Source organism: Orcinus orca, chromosome 2 (assembly GCF_937001465.1).
Source record: "Orcinus orca chromosome 2, mOrcOrc1.1, whole genome shotgun sequence".
NCBI lineage: Eukaryota > Metazoa > Chordata > Mammalia > Artiodactyla > Delphinidae > Orcinus > Orcinus orca.
This window is the reverse complement of record NC_064560.1, coordinates 190,450,427-190,466,372: the sequence shown is the minus strand read 5'-3', so window position 1 is coordinate 190,466,372 and position 15,946 is coordinate 190,450,427. Positions and strand designations below refer to the sequence as shown.

The window sequence follows — 15,946 nt, the reverse complement described above, 5'->3', positions numbered from 1 at the left end:
TCAAGGTGGGACAGCTCTGAAGGGTGGTTCTAGCCCTGGAGCTCCCTGAGGGATGACCAACAACTTAAAACAGAAGTAAAAATATATAGTTTCCCATGCTCAATGGAGAGGAGGTTTGAGGCCATGAACTGCCCAGGGTTCCAGAGAAGTGTGGGTAGGTCCCTGGTCTTACCAATGCATGGGAGGATCCTGATTTACCCTGGGCTGGGGTCCTGGCCCTCAGAACCTGTCCCTCTCCTCTCACATCCCTCCCATCTCCAGAATGATGGTGAGCCATGGGGGTGAGGGGCCTCTTGACCTTGGGATGCTGGTTCTAGCTTTCCCTCTTACCTGCTCTGTGATCTTGGGCAAATCCTTTTCCCTCTCTGGGTCCATTGCTTCATTGCTAAGACAGGAAGTTGGAGTAATCAGTGACTCAGACTCTGAGAGTTTGTTGAAAGCTACGGTCATTATACATATAATTTCTGGCAGCTGCAGGGGTTCTGGAGGGGACTTAATTGGGCCTCAAGTTAAGAATCCTTACATATACACACTACTATATATAAAAATAGATAATCAGCAAGGACCTACTGTATAACACAGGGAACTCTACTCAATATTCTATAATAACCTATATGGGAAAAGAATCTGAAAAAGAATGGATATATGTATAGTATAACTGAATCACTTTGCTGTACCCCTGAAACTAACACAATATTATAAATCGATTATACTCTAATATAAAATAAAAATTAAAAAAAATAATCCTTGTATAGAAGCAACTTAAGTGTCCATTCATAGACGAATGGATAAAGATGTGGTACACACACACACACACACACACACACACACACACGAATATTACTCAGCCATAAGGAAGAATCTTACTGTTTGTGACAACATGGATGAACCTAGAGGTTATTATGTAAGTGAAATAAATCAGACAGAGAAAGGCAAACACCATATGATTTTACTTATATGGTGAATCTAAGAGAACAAAACAAATGAACAAACATAATAAAACGGAAACAGACTAATAGATACAGAGAACAAAGTTGTGGTTGCAGAGAGGGGGTGGGGAATGGGCAAAATAGGTGATGGAGATTAAGAGGGACAAACTTCCAGCTCTAAAATAAATAACAGCACAGGGAATGTAGTCAATAATATAGTCAATCATATTGTAATCACTTTGTATGGTGACAGATGGTAACTAGACTTATCATGGTGATCAATTCGTAATGTATTGAATCATTATGTTGTACACCTGAAGCTAATATAATATTGCAAGTCAATTATACTTCAGTTTAAAAAGAAGAGTCCTTGGGTGAGACAGTAACAAGCCCCATGTCTGATGACCTGCTGAGGACCAGTCGAATACCCTGTCTTAATCCTCCCCAAATATTTCTCAGGTTCACCACAGTTCTTTAAGGCAAGCATTACTTTCTCCACCCAGAGCTCAGAGGCAGAACTTAAGTGACTTGTCCAAGCTGGGAGGAACTGAACTAGGACCCCCCCCCCCACCTCAAGCCAGGTCTTTCTAAAGCCAAAGGCTGTTCTTCCCATTTCAATGAGAGACATCTCTCCTCTCCTTCTGTCCCTACTCTGCACCACACCCCCTCATAACACCATACATTTTAGACCTCATAGCCACTGGTCTTTTGCAGCCTGAAGTGCTCTCATGAGGCAGGGCTTACCTCCTAAGGTAAGAGGGAGGACCTGAGGCCCAGAGAGGGTGAGTGGACTGTAAGGTCACCCAGCAGGGGTGCAAGGGGAGGGGAGATGGGGGAAGGGTGGAGCTAGCTGAGAGGTGGACACAGAGGACCTGTGTGCTCACTCCTAGTCAGGTGTGGACAAGCTTCACCTGGTTGTAACTGGGAAGCCCTGCAGGAAGAAGGATGGGGGAAGCTGTAATTAGGGGAAGAAGGCAGGCGCCTAGGGCTGGGCCTTAAAGAATGAGCTCCAGTTTGGTCAAGGAGAGTCTGTCACCCCTAACAACTTTGTTTTCCATTTCTCCCTGCCTCTATTCAAGCTATTCCCCCTTCTCAGGCCCGTCAACATCCTCGTTATTTTTCAAGGTCAGCTTAAATGTCTTCCCTGAAAATCTGAGACCCCTCCCACCCCCCATTCATTTTTTCTGCCGGGGCCTGGGGAGAGATGCCCACTTCTCTCAGACTCTTTGAAGGCAGGATGCTTCCCTACCGCCTCACAAGGCTTGGGCAGGCAGGGTGGGGTTAATGTATCAAGAGCGCTGAGGCTGCGGCCGCCCTGCACCCTGAAAGAAAAGTGTCTTCTGGGAGTGTCCCACCCTGATCCCTGATACTTCTAGTCTCTCCCCTCCCCCCCTCCGTTGGAGGGGGCCCAGAGTGTGATTGGTGGTTAACTTCCTAAGCCTCAGAAGGCCCCTGGGTGTTCATGTCCCCACCCTAGGGGCCCCCATCCTGGGCCTGGGTCTGTCTCCTCCGGGGAAGACAGATGATCTCATTTATTGCCTGCATCCGCCGCGCCCCCCTCCTCCCGCGCCCTCTGCAGCAGTTGGGACTGAATAGTGCTGGGGGTACAGAGATGCTTTTGATGAATGAAACTCAGTGGCTCGATCACTCCCAAAGGACAAGCAGAAAATGCCCACACCACGACTCCTCTCGCTTCTTTAAAAAGTAAAAGCACTTGGCAAGGGCTGCCCTAAATTCAGTCCCGCGCCCTCAGTCCCCAAGTTCAACAGCCAGAGCCTCGACACAAACACGCACCAAAGGACTAGACGGGGGAAGGCGCGGCGCCTTTAAGAGGCGGCGGGCGGTGCTGCCCCCTAGCGGCCGCCGCGGCCGCGCTTCCTCCGCCCCGGCGGGGTCCAGCGGGCCGCCCGGCCGGGTCAGCACGGCGGCGCCGGCGGGCTGCGGGCTAGGCCGAGGACGGGGACGAGGAGGAAGTGGCGGCAGCGGCGGGTGAGGACGACTGGGCGCGGGGAGTGGGCGGCCGCGTGCGCCACGCCGGGGTCCGAGCGCGCCGGGAAGGGCACGCGCCCGGGTCAGATCGGCCGAACGCGCCGCCGGGGACTCGGAGTGGGGACCGCGGGCGAGAGCGAGAGGGAGGGAGAGGAGGAGGAACTCGGGGGCGGCGCGCAGCCAGAGCGCGGGGGCGATCCGCCGTGGCCGCCGCTGGAGGGCGTGTTTCTCGGTCTCGAGCGCCGGGAGGGCGGTGGGCTGGGCGGCGCCGGCGAGGGAGGGCCTCCCTCCTCTCCTCCCCGGCCCGGCCTGGCGCTCGCGAACTTGCGCGCCGGGAGCCCGGCTGGCGGCGGGGGCGTGGGCGGCGGCGGCGCGGGCGGCCCCGACGCGGCGGCAGCCAGTGGAATGCCGCGCTGAGCGCCGCTCCCTCCGCCTGGGCGCCCGCCCCGCCCCGGCCCGCCCCTCCCGGCAGGACTGCGCGCCCGTAGCCCCGTTCCGCGTCCCCGCCGCCGGGAGGAGGTGCCCGCAAGCTCGCGGCGCGCGCCGGGCCGCCAGACTCGGGCTGTGGGCGATTTCCTCCGGACCCCAGCTCCCCGCCCGAAAAGGAAGATGCAGACCTTTCTGAAAGGGAAGAGAGTTGGCTACTGGCTGAGCGAGAAGAAAATCAAGAAGCTGAATTTCCAGGCCTTCGCCGAGCTGTGCAGGTATGGAGGGACGGGGCTCCGGCGTCCGGGGACCCCCGGCCTGAGCCCAGTTCAGCCTCAGCGGCTGTTTTGGGAGGTTAGAGCGAAACGGAAAGGAGCGGTTCGCGGGGACACTGAGTCCGAGTAGCCAGGTGGCGGTGGTGGCCGCCGGCTGTGTTCGAGAGAAGCAGTGGCCAGTATGGGCGGTGTGGCACGGACCAGCGCTCTCAGGTGCACTGGGACCCCGGGTGGGGAGACCCCTGGCTCCCCAGGGCACGGTGGGAGCGCTGCTAAAGGTGGCAGAGGGACCTGGGAAATCGGGGGGTCCACGCTGTCTGCCCGTGGCTGGAGGTTACTTTTGGACTGGAGTGTTTTTCTTCCTTCGTCCGCTTCCCTTCATGGAGAAGGGCACCAGTGTTTGTATGTTTGCGGACCACCTACTATGTGCCCCGCTGGTGCAGCTCTCTTTGCAAGAAGCTGTCATTGCATGTCACTGGATTAAGCCTCTTTGAAGCGAGTAGCAATACTTGGCATGTATGTGATTTGCTGTCTCATTAGAGCCTCGCACCAGCCTTGGGAATTGGCTGGGTTGGTGATTCAGGGCCACGTGTCTAAGAAGGGGAATCTATCCGCAGAGAGATGGGGTACCTGGCCCCGGGTCCCACAGCTAGGGAGTGGCTGGTGCAGAGGAGGTGCTGGGTAGATGCTTGCGGTGTAGAATGGCTTTCCTCCCTCTGGGCTCCACCCCCCCGCCCCACCTCCCCATGCTGGTCCTCAGTGGGGGAGACTCCGGGTGTTTTAATAAGATCGCATTCTTAGTCCATTACAGATGCATCCAGTCTTGGGTCAGGTATGCCTCACCTTGTTCCACCACGGTGGCTTTGCCTCTGAGAAGCTGTTAGTTAAATCCTGCTCTCAGTGAAAGCCTGAGAGAATCAAGCTCCTCAAGCCTTTTGCAAACTCTAGGGGGAAAACCCTTGTTATGCAGTGTCTCCACTTGGTAGGTTTGATTCTCGAAAATGGGTCCCACTTGCATTTTTGTCCCTGTTGGGTCACCAAACATAAAGATGAATTGAACAATTGGGTTTCCTTATCTTCTGGTGTGTGGAGCAAGTGGCCAGTCTGAGCTGGCCCGCGCAGGCTGGCCTGGCAGTACCTCTGTGCCCCTCATGCCTGTCCCCCGGGCCTGTTGCTCCTTTTCCTTGTTCCAGCCCCCCAGGAGCTCTTCTCCCCACCGCCAGAGGGGCGCACCTTGTATAAAACAGCTCCTGGCTCTGCATCCCTTGGTCTGGGGATGGAGTTGGCTGCCTTCTCTCATGCTGGCTTCCCCAGGAGAAAGTAAGCTTTTCATGGTCAGTAGGGCATGCCGAGTGGCCGGGGAATTCACAAGGAAACCAGGAGGAACTTGCAGCCAGAGCTTTGAAAGTGGGTCTGAAGACTTTTGCAGCGTCAAAAAGGGGCAATTGAACATTGCACCGCAGATACGCACACTTGTGGAAAATGTGCCCTAGACACTGAAGAAATGTGGAGAAGCCCCTTTGACGTGTTCTCGAAGTCTGGTGCTGGTGTTAGGTGCCCGAGCTCCCCCTGCAGTCATCTAAGACTTGGGAAATCCCCACTGATACCTTGCACCCTTTTTCCTGAGGTCTCTGTATTTGTGTCATCCTGTGTCTGCAGCTTAAAGCATGAGGCTTGTCATCTGGTTGGTATGTTTTGCTTGGTAATTAGGAGGCTCTCGCAAAACAGTTCCAGCCGAGACTCGTGGCTGGGTCCTCAGGCTGGACTTGCGGATTGGCTTTCCCTCCCCGTGGACCCTCCTGTCTTTAAAGAGGGGGCTTCAGGGCAAGCCGTGATGTCAACCGTTCTGGGGGAAATCCAGCACTGAGTGTTGATTTCTCTGAAGGGGTTATTGTGTTCAAAGTCTAGTTGCGTTCTTCTGGCCAAATGGGCTTCAAAGAGAGGAAGGGAAACATCTGGGTCATTCTAGAACCTCAGGAAACCCACTTTGTGTTTTCATCAGGGGTGCTTTAGATATTTTGTCACTTAAGCTTGGGAAGGAAAAGAAAACACCAAAAAGAATTTTTGTTTCTTCTCTCCTTTATTACTTTCAGGGCAGCGCCCCCTGGTGGCCGCGTTTTTGTACTGGGTGCAAAACACTCCCACCTTCGAGAGAGTGGCCGGAGTCCTTTGCTGCTCTCGTGTTTGATATGAATGCTGGTGCAGTTTCAGTGGCCGAGAAGGGGGTGTAGATGGACATTGTCCTGTGTTTGACTTTCACAATCCGGGGGTGCAGCGCTCCCATTTGGATGGGTGATGAATTGTCTGTGAGTTCCACAGTTAAGAAGTCCAGAGATGTTTGAAAATGGCTTGAGGCTCTGCTCCGAATGTTTGGGGCAGTGGCAGTGGCAGAGAGGATGACCTGAGTGGATCGGGATGAGTTGTTTGTTTAGTCGAATGTCAGTTAGGCCTTGTAAAAATCTTAGAGCAGGAAGGGGTGTGGGAGATCATCTCACCAACCCCCCCACCCTGACCCCCACCGCTCCCATGCCCCTGTTTTTTTTGGCCACACCGCCCGGCTTGCGGGATCTTAGTTCCCCAACCAGGGATCAAACCCGTGCCCCCTGCAATGGAAGCACCGAGTCTTAACCACTGGACCGCCAGGGAAGTCCCCCCAGCCCCTTTGTTTTACAGACGGGGATATGGCATGAGACGGAGCAGCCTCCGTACTTTTGTTCCTTTTGTTCAATTTCTAGAATGGATCCAACCTGGGCACCTTGAGACCCACACGGAAAGCAAGTCCTTTCTCCTTGGGCATCTCCGACAATTGGGCGGACCCCCTCATTATCTTCATGGGGTCCAGCTGCTGCCGTTTTGTCTTGGAGACACTTCCTTGCAAGGCTGAGATGTGGCCTCAGCAGGTGTAATGTCTGCTCTCTGAGGGTCATCACCCGCTGCAGGCATCCGTGGGCCGTTGGAGCAGGTCCCGCTGGGACACCTTAGCAGGCGTGAGGGCCAACCCTTTGGACCCTGGTGCACCTCGATGGGACGGGCTTTCTGGCTCCTCGACAGATGGGCCTTGACTCAGCTTGTTTTTCGTGGCACTGTTTGTTCCCGCCCCTCTCCTGCGTGTCTTCCCTTCTCCATGGGGACGGCTCTGGTGTTCTCTTACCCTCCTACCTCCCTTCCCCTTCTCCTCACACTGGAGCACGCTTGCAGCTCCCTCACGTCTCCCTTTGTGCCTTTTTGAGAAGTCCAGAAGGAACTTCAGGTGGGGAGCAGAGAAGTAAAGCTGTTAGTTGGAAATGTCTGGTAATTTTTTTTTTTTTTTTTGGCTGCGTTGGGTCTTCATTGCTGTGCGCGGGCTTTTTCTAGTTGCGGTGAGCGGGCTTCTCATTGCAGTGGCTTCTCTTGTTGTGGAGCATGGGCTCTAGGCCCGCGGGCTCAGCAGTTGTGGCGCACAGGCTTAGTTGCTCCGCGGCATATGGGATCTTCCCGGACCAGGGCTCGAACCCGTGTCCCCTGCACTGGCAGGCAGATTCTTAACCACTGTGCCACCAGGGAAGTGCATGTTGGGTGATTTTTTAATTTTTAGTTTTCTTAGTTCTCCACGGTGCCCCGTGTGGAAAGGCTGGCTGACCTGGTTCCCTTTGTCCGCGTTTTCTGTGTCAGCCTTCCAACGCCTCACCCCCCCCACTCCTCTTTCCTGCGGCTGAACTTGTGTTGCAGGAGGTGGTAGAAAGGCGCAGGACATCACAAAGCATTTTGGTGTAGAACGTGGGTGAACCTCTGTCTGTCTTTACTGTCGTGTTACCTGACTTTTTTTTTTGCGGTACGCGGGCCTCTCACTGTTGTGGCCTCTCCCGTTGTGGAGCACAGGCTCCGGACGCGCAGGCTCAGCGGCCATGGCTCACGGGCCCAGCCGCTCCGCGGCATGTGGGATCTTCCTGGACCGGGGCACGAACCCGTGTCCCCTGCATCGGCAGGCGGACTCTCAACCACTGCGCCACCAGGGAAGCCCTACCTGACTTTTTAATGCTGGAACCTCATCTCACATCATCCTCCCTGTAGCTCAGGGTGGCAGAATGGGGAAACTGAGGCTTGGGGCATATGAGGGAATTGCATTCAGAGTGGAGGGCTTCCCTGAGCCCAGACCCCAGGTCTCTACACCTGGGGATGTGGCTGCCTTGTTTATTAAGAAGTTCTTTGCCCAGCTTAGGCCTGGGCTCTTGGAGAGCCCAGAAGGAGGGAGCTGGGAGTTTGGTGTTAACAGTACCCTGGCCTCCAGGGTACCCCCAGGCCATCCCTTCCCCTCAGGGCCCCTCAGGGCCTACATTCCTGTCTTTATTTTTATTTTCTTTTATTTTTTGCTGCGTGGCACGTGAGATCTTAGTTCCCCGACCAGGGATCGAACCCGCACCCCCTGCAGTGGAAGTGCGGAGTCTTAACCATTGGACTGCCAGGGAAGTCCCCATTCCTTTCTTTAAATGAAGGAATCCAGAAGGTTCGTTTTTGCTGGGCTGGTTTAGCATTATTCCGTGCCGGGATTCTTTTGGGAGATTCATAGTGGGGAGGATGGAGAACCTTTTCCTAGGTTAAGTGCTGCTGGTCTGTGAGTGGGTATTTTTCTGTTTGTCTTCGTGTCTGGATCTGGCACCGTTTTGGGGGCGTGGAGGTGGGAAGAGGTGCTGACTTAGGTTTTCTTTGCAGCTGTGCATCGGGACTGTCCATACCCAGCCTTGCAAGTAAACACTTTCCAACAGCTTCCGAGGGAGCGAACTGGGCTTCCCACAGGAGAAGACGGCCATCTGGGTGCTGCTGTCTGTGGATGAGCCTGCCTGGGTCCCAGGCCTGGGTCTACAACAGGCCACCCATGTGACCCTGGGCATGTGACCCTGGGCATCCTCAGTGCCCTCATCTTTAAAGTGAGGATAATGACAGTATTAGCTCAGGGTTATGAGCCTTAAAAACGTCCGTATACAGATGCATACTGTGCCTGGAGCTCTGTGAACGATGGTTGCCGTCCTTGGTGAGGGGGGAGTGGGCTTCTGCCCACGAATGCCTTTTTATTCCCAGATCTTTGGCATTTGCAGTGTCCCCGGCCTGGGCAGTTTTTGAGTGACCCTGAAGTCCGGGAGGGATGCTGACTGCTCATCCTGCCTGGGTGTGGGTGTGTGTGGGTCCAGCGGGCACGGCTAAGGAGGGGCTCCCCTGCCTGGTGCCTCCCAGCATCTCCCTTCACACCCGGCCTGTGGGACTCTTACAGCCCCTTGGGGGGCGGGGCTGCTGTCCTCACCTATTTTATGGATGGGGGAGCCTGAGAAAATTACATTAATGCCAGATGATACTTCCCTTTTTTTTAAGTTCTGAGATTCAAGAGGAGGTTGTGCCGGGTTTCCTGAAAATGCCAAGAGTCTCCATGAGCAATCATGGTGCTGTTATTCATTAACATTTATTGTTTTATCTTTTTGAATATTAAATACATGCATATGTTAAAATAAAACCCAGAGGATTCAAAATACACAATGAAAAGGACTCAAAATACACAATGAAAAGTCAGTCCGTTTCCTTCTTGTTCTTGAGTTCCGGTCACTCAGGGACATGTGTTCTTGGCAGTCTCTTTCTCTGGAGGTGTTTTTTTTTTTTTTCCTTTTTAACTTTTTTTTTTTTTAATTGAATGAAAGATTCTTGAAATTCTGTAGTGCTTTACAACTTTCACAAGTTTCACACATATGATTTGATATAATCCCATAATAACCTTTTGTAAAAAAAATCCCCTACTCCTATATTGCCCCTGCCCCCTCTCTCGAGGTGTTTTGTGCAAAACACAGGGTGCCTGTGTGTGGGGGTCTCTTCCGCCCATATCGTTCTGCCCTCGACTCCTTTCACGGAACACCGTGTCTTAGAAAAATTGAACATCACTGCTCCTTTGGAGACAGTTCTGTATCACTTGCCTCGTTTCTTTAACGGCTCTGGGGTCCAGATCTTAGAACAGTGGACCGTATTTCTTGCCCTGTGGTTGGCTTCTGCCAGTGTGGACAGTGGGGCAGGGAGTGCCCTGCCCCATCGCCTGAGTGCTCATTGCTAGATGAGTGAGCCCTGGGTCAAAGGGCAGAGGCATTTTACTTCTTCGTGGCAGTTCTGAAACCACTCACCAGGACAGGGCACTGCTCACAGATGGCAGCGCATGGGAGGGCCTGTCACGCACACCCTCCCCGGCGCAGCTCGTGGACAGATATTTCTGATCTTGGCCACACACATGGATGAGAAATGGCACTTTGGTTTGCATTTCTCTTATGACGGTGAGATTGAGTTCATGTAGGCGGCGCTGGCTGTGCTTGGGCAGGCGTGGGGCAGAGCTGGGCCCGCTGGTGCATCAGGCTGGGGCCTCCCATCCTAACCCCTGGGCCCTCCTGCCTCCACGGGTTATGTCCCCCTCGTGATTTAGCAGGTTTGGGGCATTCAGTAAGTGCTTAGTGAAGTGCTGCATGAGTGCAGTTCCTGAACAGTGGGATGTCAATAGGGTTTCTGTTCCTACTTGTATTTTGAATTCAGCTGGTAAGCTAGCTTTTTGAGGGAATGTTCTGGTACCTCCTTTATAGAAAGTAAGATTCATTTAGAAAGCAAATCATCATTCAGGACCTGAGCACCTACTCCCTCCCTGGCAAGGCCGCGGTCTTAAACCCCTTCCCTCTTGGTGCGTGAATGGGGCCCATCCCGACCTTTCCCCCTCCGCTGGCCCTCAGGGACCTGGCCTGGGTGTGTGGCCTGCTTAGGGGAGAGTGCCGTGCTCCCCAGGGAAGCCCAGGCAGGGTGCGGTGCCTTGTCCAAGGTGACACAGCGGGATGTGGTAGGGGTCGCGGGAGGGGGCCCTCGCCCCACTCCAAGACCAGCGTGCCCTCCCCGCTGCCTGCTGAAGCCTCTTTTCAAACAGCGCTTCCTCTGGAGCCGTGAATGAGGCCGTTCCCATTGGGCTGTTTGAATTCCGCCTGCTGCTTTGTCTTGCCTGCTCCCAGCTGCCCTCAGAAAGCAGCTGCCCTTGTGGCCTGTGCCTCCCCAGCTGGGCCTCATGGGCAGGATTGCGTCGGCCTGACGGGCTGACAGCTCCCGGGGGTGCCCCATTTTTAGGGCTCAGGGGGGTGGATCTGTCACTGGCTGTGCCGATTTGAGAATCATTCTGTGAAGGATCCCCGGACTCCTGTCCCCTTCCCTCCCAGGCCCGTGGGTGCGGGGTGCCCACCCTGTTAACTGCCCTTGGTGTTCCCAGCAGCCCTGCCGTCAGAGCCCGCTGGGTAGACTCTGCTAAGCCGCCAGCTGCCCCGGAGGGAGAAGCAGGACACACAGGCCAAAGTCCCTCCCAAAGATGGCTTCTGGGAGATGCCTTGTTTTTCTTTCCTTTTGCTCAGGATCCTAAACCCTTAGTGCCCCCTGGCTGCCCGTGTTCTTTCCCTCTGCTTATTGTCTGTCTCTCCTTTGGAAAGTTGGTTCCATAAAGGTCGAGACTTTGACAGTTGTGTTCCCTGCTGAAGCCCCAGTGCTTGTACCAGGGCACACAGTAGGGGCTCAAGAGAGCATCTGTTAGTGGAGGAAGGAACTGACTGGAGGGTTTTGGAAGCCTTTTCTGTGTCCCTGTGACTCAGCCAAAGCTACCTGTGACTCTGGAGTGCTCTGGGCCAGGAAGGAAGACCCAGGGTGAAGGTGGTAGGTCCCAGGTCAGGGAGGAGACCGTTGGCTGCATTCCTTCATTCCTTCATTCACTCAGCAAGTCCCGAGCGTCCACCCTGGCTTGCCTTGTGCTGGTGCCGCTCCCTGCCCCCCTGCCCCTGGTAAGGAGATGAAGGGAAACCAGCCCACAGATACGTGTAAAACGCTGCGAGGTAGAACTAGAGCCAGGAAGCCTGCAGGTGGGAAAAAGCCATGACGGGAGCAGCTGCAGCCACTTCAGCACTATGCAGCCAGAGAAGGCCTCTCTGAGGAGGCGACGTTTAATGAGGGGCGAGTGCCTGTTCCTCTAGGAGCTAAAGAGCTACAGGGCGGGTGAGGTCTGCTGCCCGGAGGTCACACGCCCTGGCCTACCTCTGCCATGGCCCTGGGTTCCCTGAGGACCGAGGGCAGCCGTCTAGGGAAGAGCAGGCCAGTTTCCACATTAGACAGGCAGTGGTCAAAGGAGGCAGCAGGGTGTCCTGCAGTAGCATTGTTCCCTGACAGTGTGACAGGGGACCAGGGGGGTGGCCCTGGAACCTTCCTCCACCTGAGGCTGCAACTGTGCTCTGGGGGCCAGACAGGAGGACAGATGCTCCCCTCTGGCCTCATTCAGTCCAGACTTTGTGTTCAGGAATGAGCAGTTCTGGGCTTTGGGGGGCTGGGGCGAGGATGGGTGTGGGACCCTATGGCCCTGGTAGGCCCTAGGCCAGCTGACCTTTCCTAAAGCTCAGGTTAGGCCTCAGGTGCCCAGGGAGTGGGGGGAAGGATGCTTGCTCTCTTTTACACTCATTTACCTTCCTCCAGGCCAGTGTTTGCTGAACTCGCCCAACAAAAGAAGCACTGGGGGCACCAGGGAAAAACGTATCCTTGAGTCCACCCCCTCCCCCTTAAAATTCTCCAGGGAAAGGGTCTGGGAGCCTCCTCTTAACAAGTGCTCTGCTGATTCTTCTGGGAAATGGACACTGTCATTTCCCGAACAGTGTTACTAGGCCTCACCCCCGAGCCGTCAGGCACGTTTGACGCTGAGTGAAACAGGCAAAGGCAGCTTCCTTACTGTGGGGCTCCGCTGGGACAGGGGCTTCCCAGGAGGGCACCTGGGATGTAAAGGTTCCCAGGCTGGTCTGTTCGCGGGGTCCCTGTGCGGGACTCGTGTTCCCCGGAGCCCACCCTGGGCAACTCTGGTGAGGCACTCGCCATCTGCTGCCTCGTTTGAGCCTCACCACACGGGAGGGGGGCAAGGCAGGGGCACCAGGCTGCCCAGCCAGCTTCCCTGCCTGCTGGTTGCTACCTTGTGGGCAGTCCTGTTTCCCCTTTTAAAAATGTCTGGCCTCTGGCTGCTGGTTTGCACCGAAGTTCCTTAGAGATGGATCCTGAGGCTGGGGAGGAGCTAGTTTTTGCACCGGAGACATTCCTGGGGACCGGCTCAGCCAGGTGCACGCTGAGCATCGGGCCAGGGCCCGCAGCAGAGGCTGGAGCACAGCCTGCGGTGCCTTGTTCTGCAGCTTAGTCTGCAAACCCATGGGCTCCTCATCAGGCTCCGGCCTGCTCGGGTCTTAGAGCCTCTGAGCCATGAAACCAGAACCGGGGGCTTGTCCAGGAGGCCCTCCACGCTTCCGAAGGGCTGTGTTGAAGTTCCCTCCTGTTCCCTCCTGGATCAGTGGCTCATACCAGATTTCAGAGCACAGGGAGAACTTACCACGGGCCGGGCGCTGTTGTAGGTCGGGAATCTACTCTCCAAGACAGCATATCTCCATTTGCTAGATGAGAACACCGAGGCCTGGGGAGAGGTGTGATGACTTGCCTACTCACTCAGCTGTGAGTGGCAGAGCTTGGATTCACCCTCGGGGCTCCCTGACTCTTGGAACCCTGCTGTTTCTACCCTGCCAGGTGGCTTTTATCTCCGTCTTGAACGTGACATCTTGGTACCATTGGACTGATACCCAGTTTCAGAAGAAAACCAAGGCATTCTTTTCTGAGCATCGTCTGTGTGCAGTTTTGGGGCCCAGAGGGGTGGTGGGTGGTGAGATGTCTGTAAACTTGGAGCACGAGACTTGCCTGATTGACTGTAGATGACTGACAAGCCATTCCGCCTCCCCAGGCCTCTGCTCCTCCATCTGTAAAGCGGGCATAGTACACCCACCTCTAGGGCTGCTGAGCATGGCAGGTGCTTCGGATGTGACAGGACTCCCCCTCCCCGTGGGCCACCTCCCACGCCCTCCTACCCGGCCAGGCCAGGGTCTGGGGCCTTTGACACATCTCTGGTGGAGCCCCCAGCCCAGGGCAGGCAGAGAGCCTCCCTGCCCGGCTCCCCTATCCTTTTCTGGTGTGGGGGACCTCCAGCGCCTGTGCCCAGGACATGCCCCCAGCCTCTCAGCTCACTGCTTCCTGGGAGGGGCTGTGGGTGGTAGGTGGCTGCAGAGTGGAGGCCCCTGTGGCAGTTTTGCTTTCATTTCTGCCTCACGCCCTTTATCCATCCAACAGTCGAGGGCTGGGGTGTGGAAACCTCTGGAGCCCTCCCTGGGGCCCTCGTCCCAGTGCAGGTTGCTAGGCACCCCGCTTCCCGGTGGATGAGTTCGGGTGCTGTGGACTGTGCAGCAGTGAGCACCCCGGGGGTGGCCTGGGGCCGCGGAAGGCTCTTCCTCGCAGTGCATTGGGCTGGGTCCCATGGAGGGGAGGGTGGTAGCAGGGCGCTGCAGGTTGTGTGTGGCTCTCTTTCTGTTCTCTAGGGGGGATGGGCGGGGCCTTGGAGAGGAGAGAAGGGGGCATGTGTGTGGGGGGGTATTTGTGAGTCCCCAGGGGCTGCTGTGCTGTTTCCCGTCCTCCCGGGACCCTGGGCGTCTTTCTGAGGAATGTCTCCTGGTTTCTCTGTGGATGGGGTTTCCTCTTTGCTCCCCAGCCCGTGTTACAGAGGCCCAGAAGGAAGATGCAGAGCTAGTAGGTGGGGCAGCTTGGATTTGAACCTGGCCTTGTTGACGCTAAAGCTTATATTCTTTAAGATTTTATTCTAAACGTCCTAACATTCACTGTGGGATCCTTGAAAAGCAAAGGAATTCAGGCCATTCTGTCAGAGATCTGTTCCCGCCTCCCTGTGGGCAGTTCTGGGCAGGGGCTCCAGGGTCCTGTCGGGAAGGAGTTCGGCTTCTTGCGGAATCAGCCCCCAAGCCCCCCCCAGCCTGCACTTTGAACCGGGCGCAGCAAGGCGTGGCCTGTGCCTAAGGAGGTTTGGTTGCTCAGAGCCTCGCTGCCTGAGCCTCTGGGCCTCGGTGCCCCTGCTGGTGAGGAATGTGCTTATTCCCTTGGGGGAGCTGCTGTGGCTGCCCTGGCATGGAGCGGGCAGTGGGGTCCGTGGCTTGAGGCCGTGGATGCCGTGGCGTCATTTCCAGGGTTACGAGAACAGCTGAGCCCTGCGCATGACAGTAGCTCCCGATTCTGGAGCTCCAGCCACAGGCCTGACCCTGTGCTTTAGGGCTCCCAGTGCACACGCGGAAACAGGCTCAGAGAGGGTCAGGGACCTTCCCCGGGTTTCATAGCTGGTCACTCCTGGGGGTGCGATTTGAACAGCACTTTCTGTGAATCTAAAGCTCCGACCCTTGACCATTAAGAGTTTCTTTCTTTGTAAACGAAGGCAGAGGATGAAAGGATGGCTTTCCTTTTGTCTGAGCTCTTTTCTAATGACCCGTCCTCGGTGCCTTTTAGTTTTTAACTTTTCTCCTTTTCGTTTTCAATTTCAATTGGATGCATGGCTTGCCTGGAGTCAGGAAATTTAGGTGCTGGCTCCGTTGGTGTCCACTCAGGCTGGGTATCAGCTGAGTCACCTTTCAGCAGCGTTGCCGTCCGTCCTGTGGATGCGGAGTTTGGGCTGCCCAGTTTGCGACGTGCTCTATCCAGACAGCGTCATTCAGATTCCCAGGAGCCTGCCATTCCCGCCTCACACGTGCCTCCCTTGAAATCCTCTGAGCCTACGTGGATGAGGCCCCATGGCCTACTCTTCTGTTTAAATTGCCATGCATGTCCCTTTTTGGGGTCACCTTGGGGAACCTTGGTGCTTTTTCTACTGAAGGTAGAGGGTTTTGGAAGCACCTTGGAAAGACCCCAAAAGCCTGGAAGGCTCTTGGGAACATTCTCATTGGAGCCATTCCTTGGCTTCAGAAGTGGGGGGATGCTTGTGAAAGAGCTTCGAGATCCGGAGCAGGAACTTGCAGGCTGGGGTGCTGGGTTCTGGCTGTGTGACTTTGGGCCAAGTCACCTCACCTCTCTGAGGCTTTCGTTTCTATACCTGAAATGGGAGTTTTCTACCAACCTGCAGCAGAATAGTTCTGCAGATTGGGTGAGCTGAGGCAGCTTGAGTCTTTTGTAGCGCAGAGCCTGGCTCTTGGTGGGCAACTGGTAACTCTGTTATTCAGAGTCAGCCATTGAGGGGTGATGGAGCTGTTGACGAGGAGCTTATGTCCAAGCAGCCCTCACATCTGGGAAGAAGATGGGCAAGCTGAGTTTCGGAAGCCGCTTAGGTAGCGCTGTGCTGGATTCCTTGTGATGTCCCAGGGACTGTGTGTATCTTGGTCAGTGGTGGGATGTGAAGGCTGACCCAGCCTCTTACTGGATGGGTGACCGGGGTGTGTTTTGGCCCCTCTCCGGGCCTTAATT

At 55.4% G+C, this 15,946-nt stretch overlaps 1 protein-coding gene across 4 annotated transcripts in view; it reads left to right on the top strand.

The window, feature by feature from the left end:
- The first annotated feature begins 2,785 nt into the window (after positions 1-2,785).
- The window catches only part of ITPK1 (inositol-tetrakisphosphate 1-kinase), a 162,968-nt gene continuing 149,807 nt past the window's right edge, over positions 2,786-15,946 (top strand). The window contains exons 1-2 of one of the 4 annotated variants that reach the window (XM_033419169.2): positions 2,786-2,918; positions 3,391-3,622. In XM_033419169.2, the coding sequence (XP_033275060.1) occupies positions 3,528-3,622 (95 nt within the window). In that variant the 5' untranslated portion in view covers positions 2,786-2,918; positions 3,391-3,527. Of the gene's footprint in view, positions 2,919-3,351; positions 3,623-15,946 lie in introns of those variants that run through there. The other 3 variants (XM_033419191.1, XM_004262353.4, XM_033419183.2) reach the window with 3 other exon arrangements.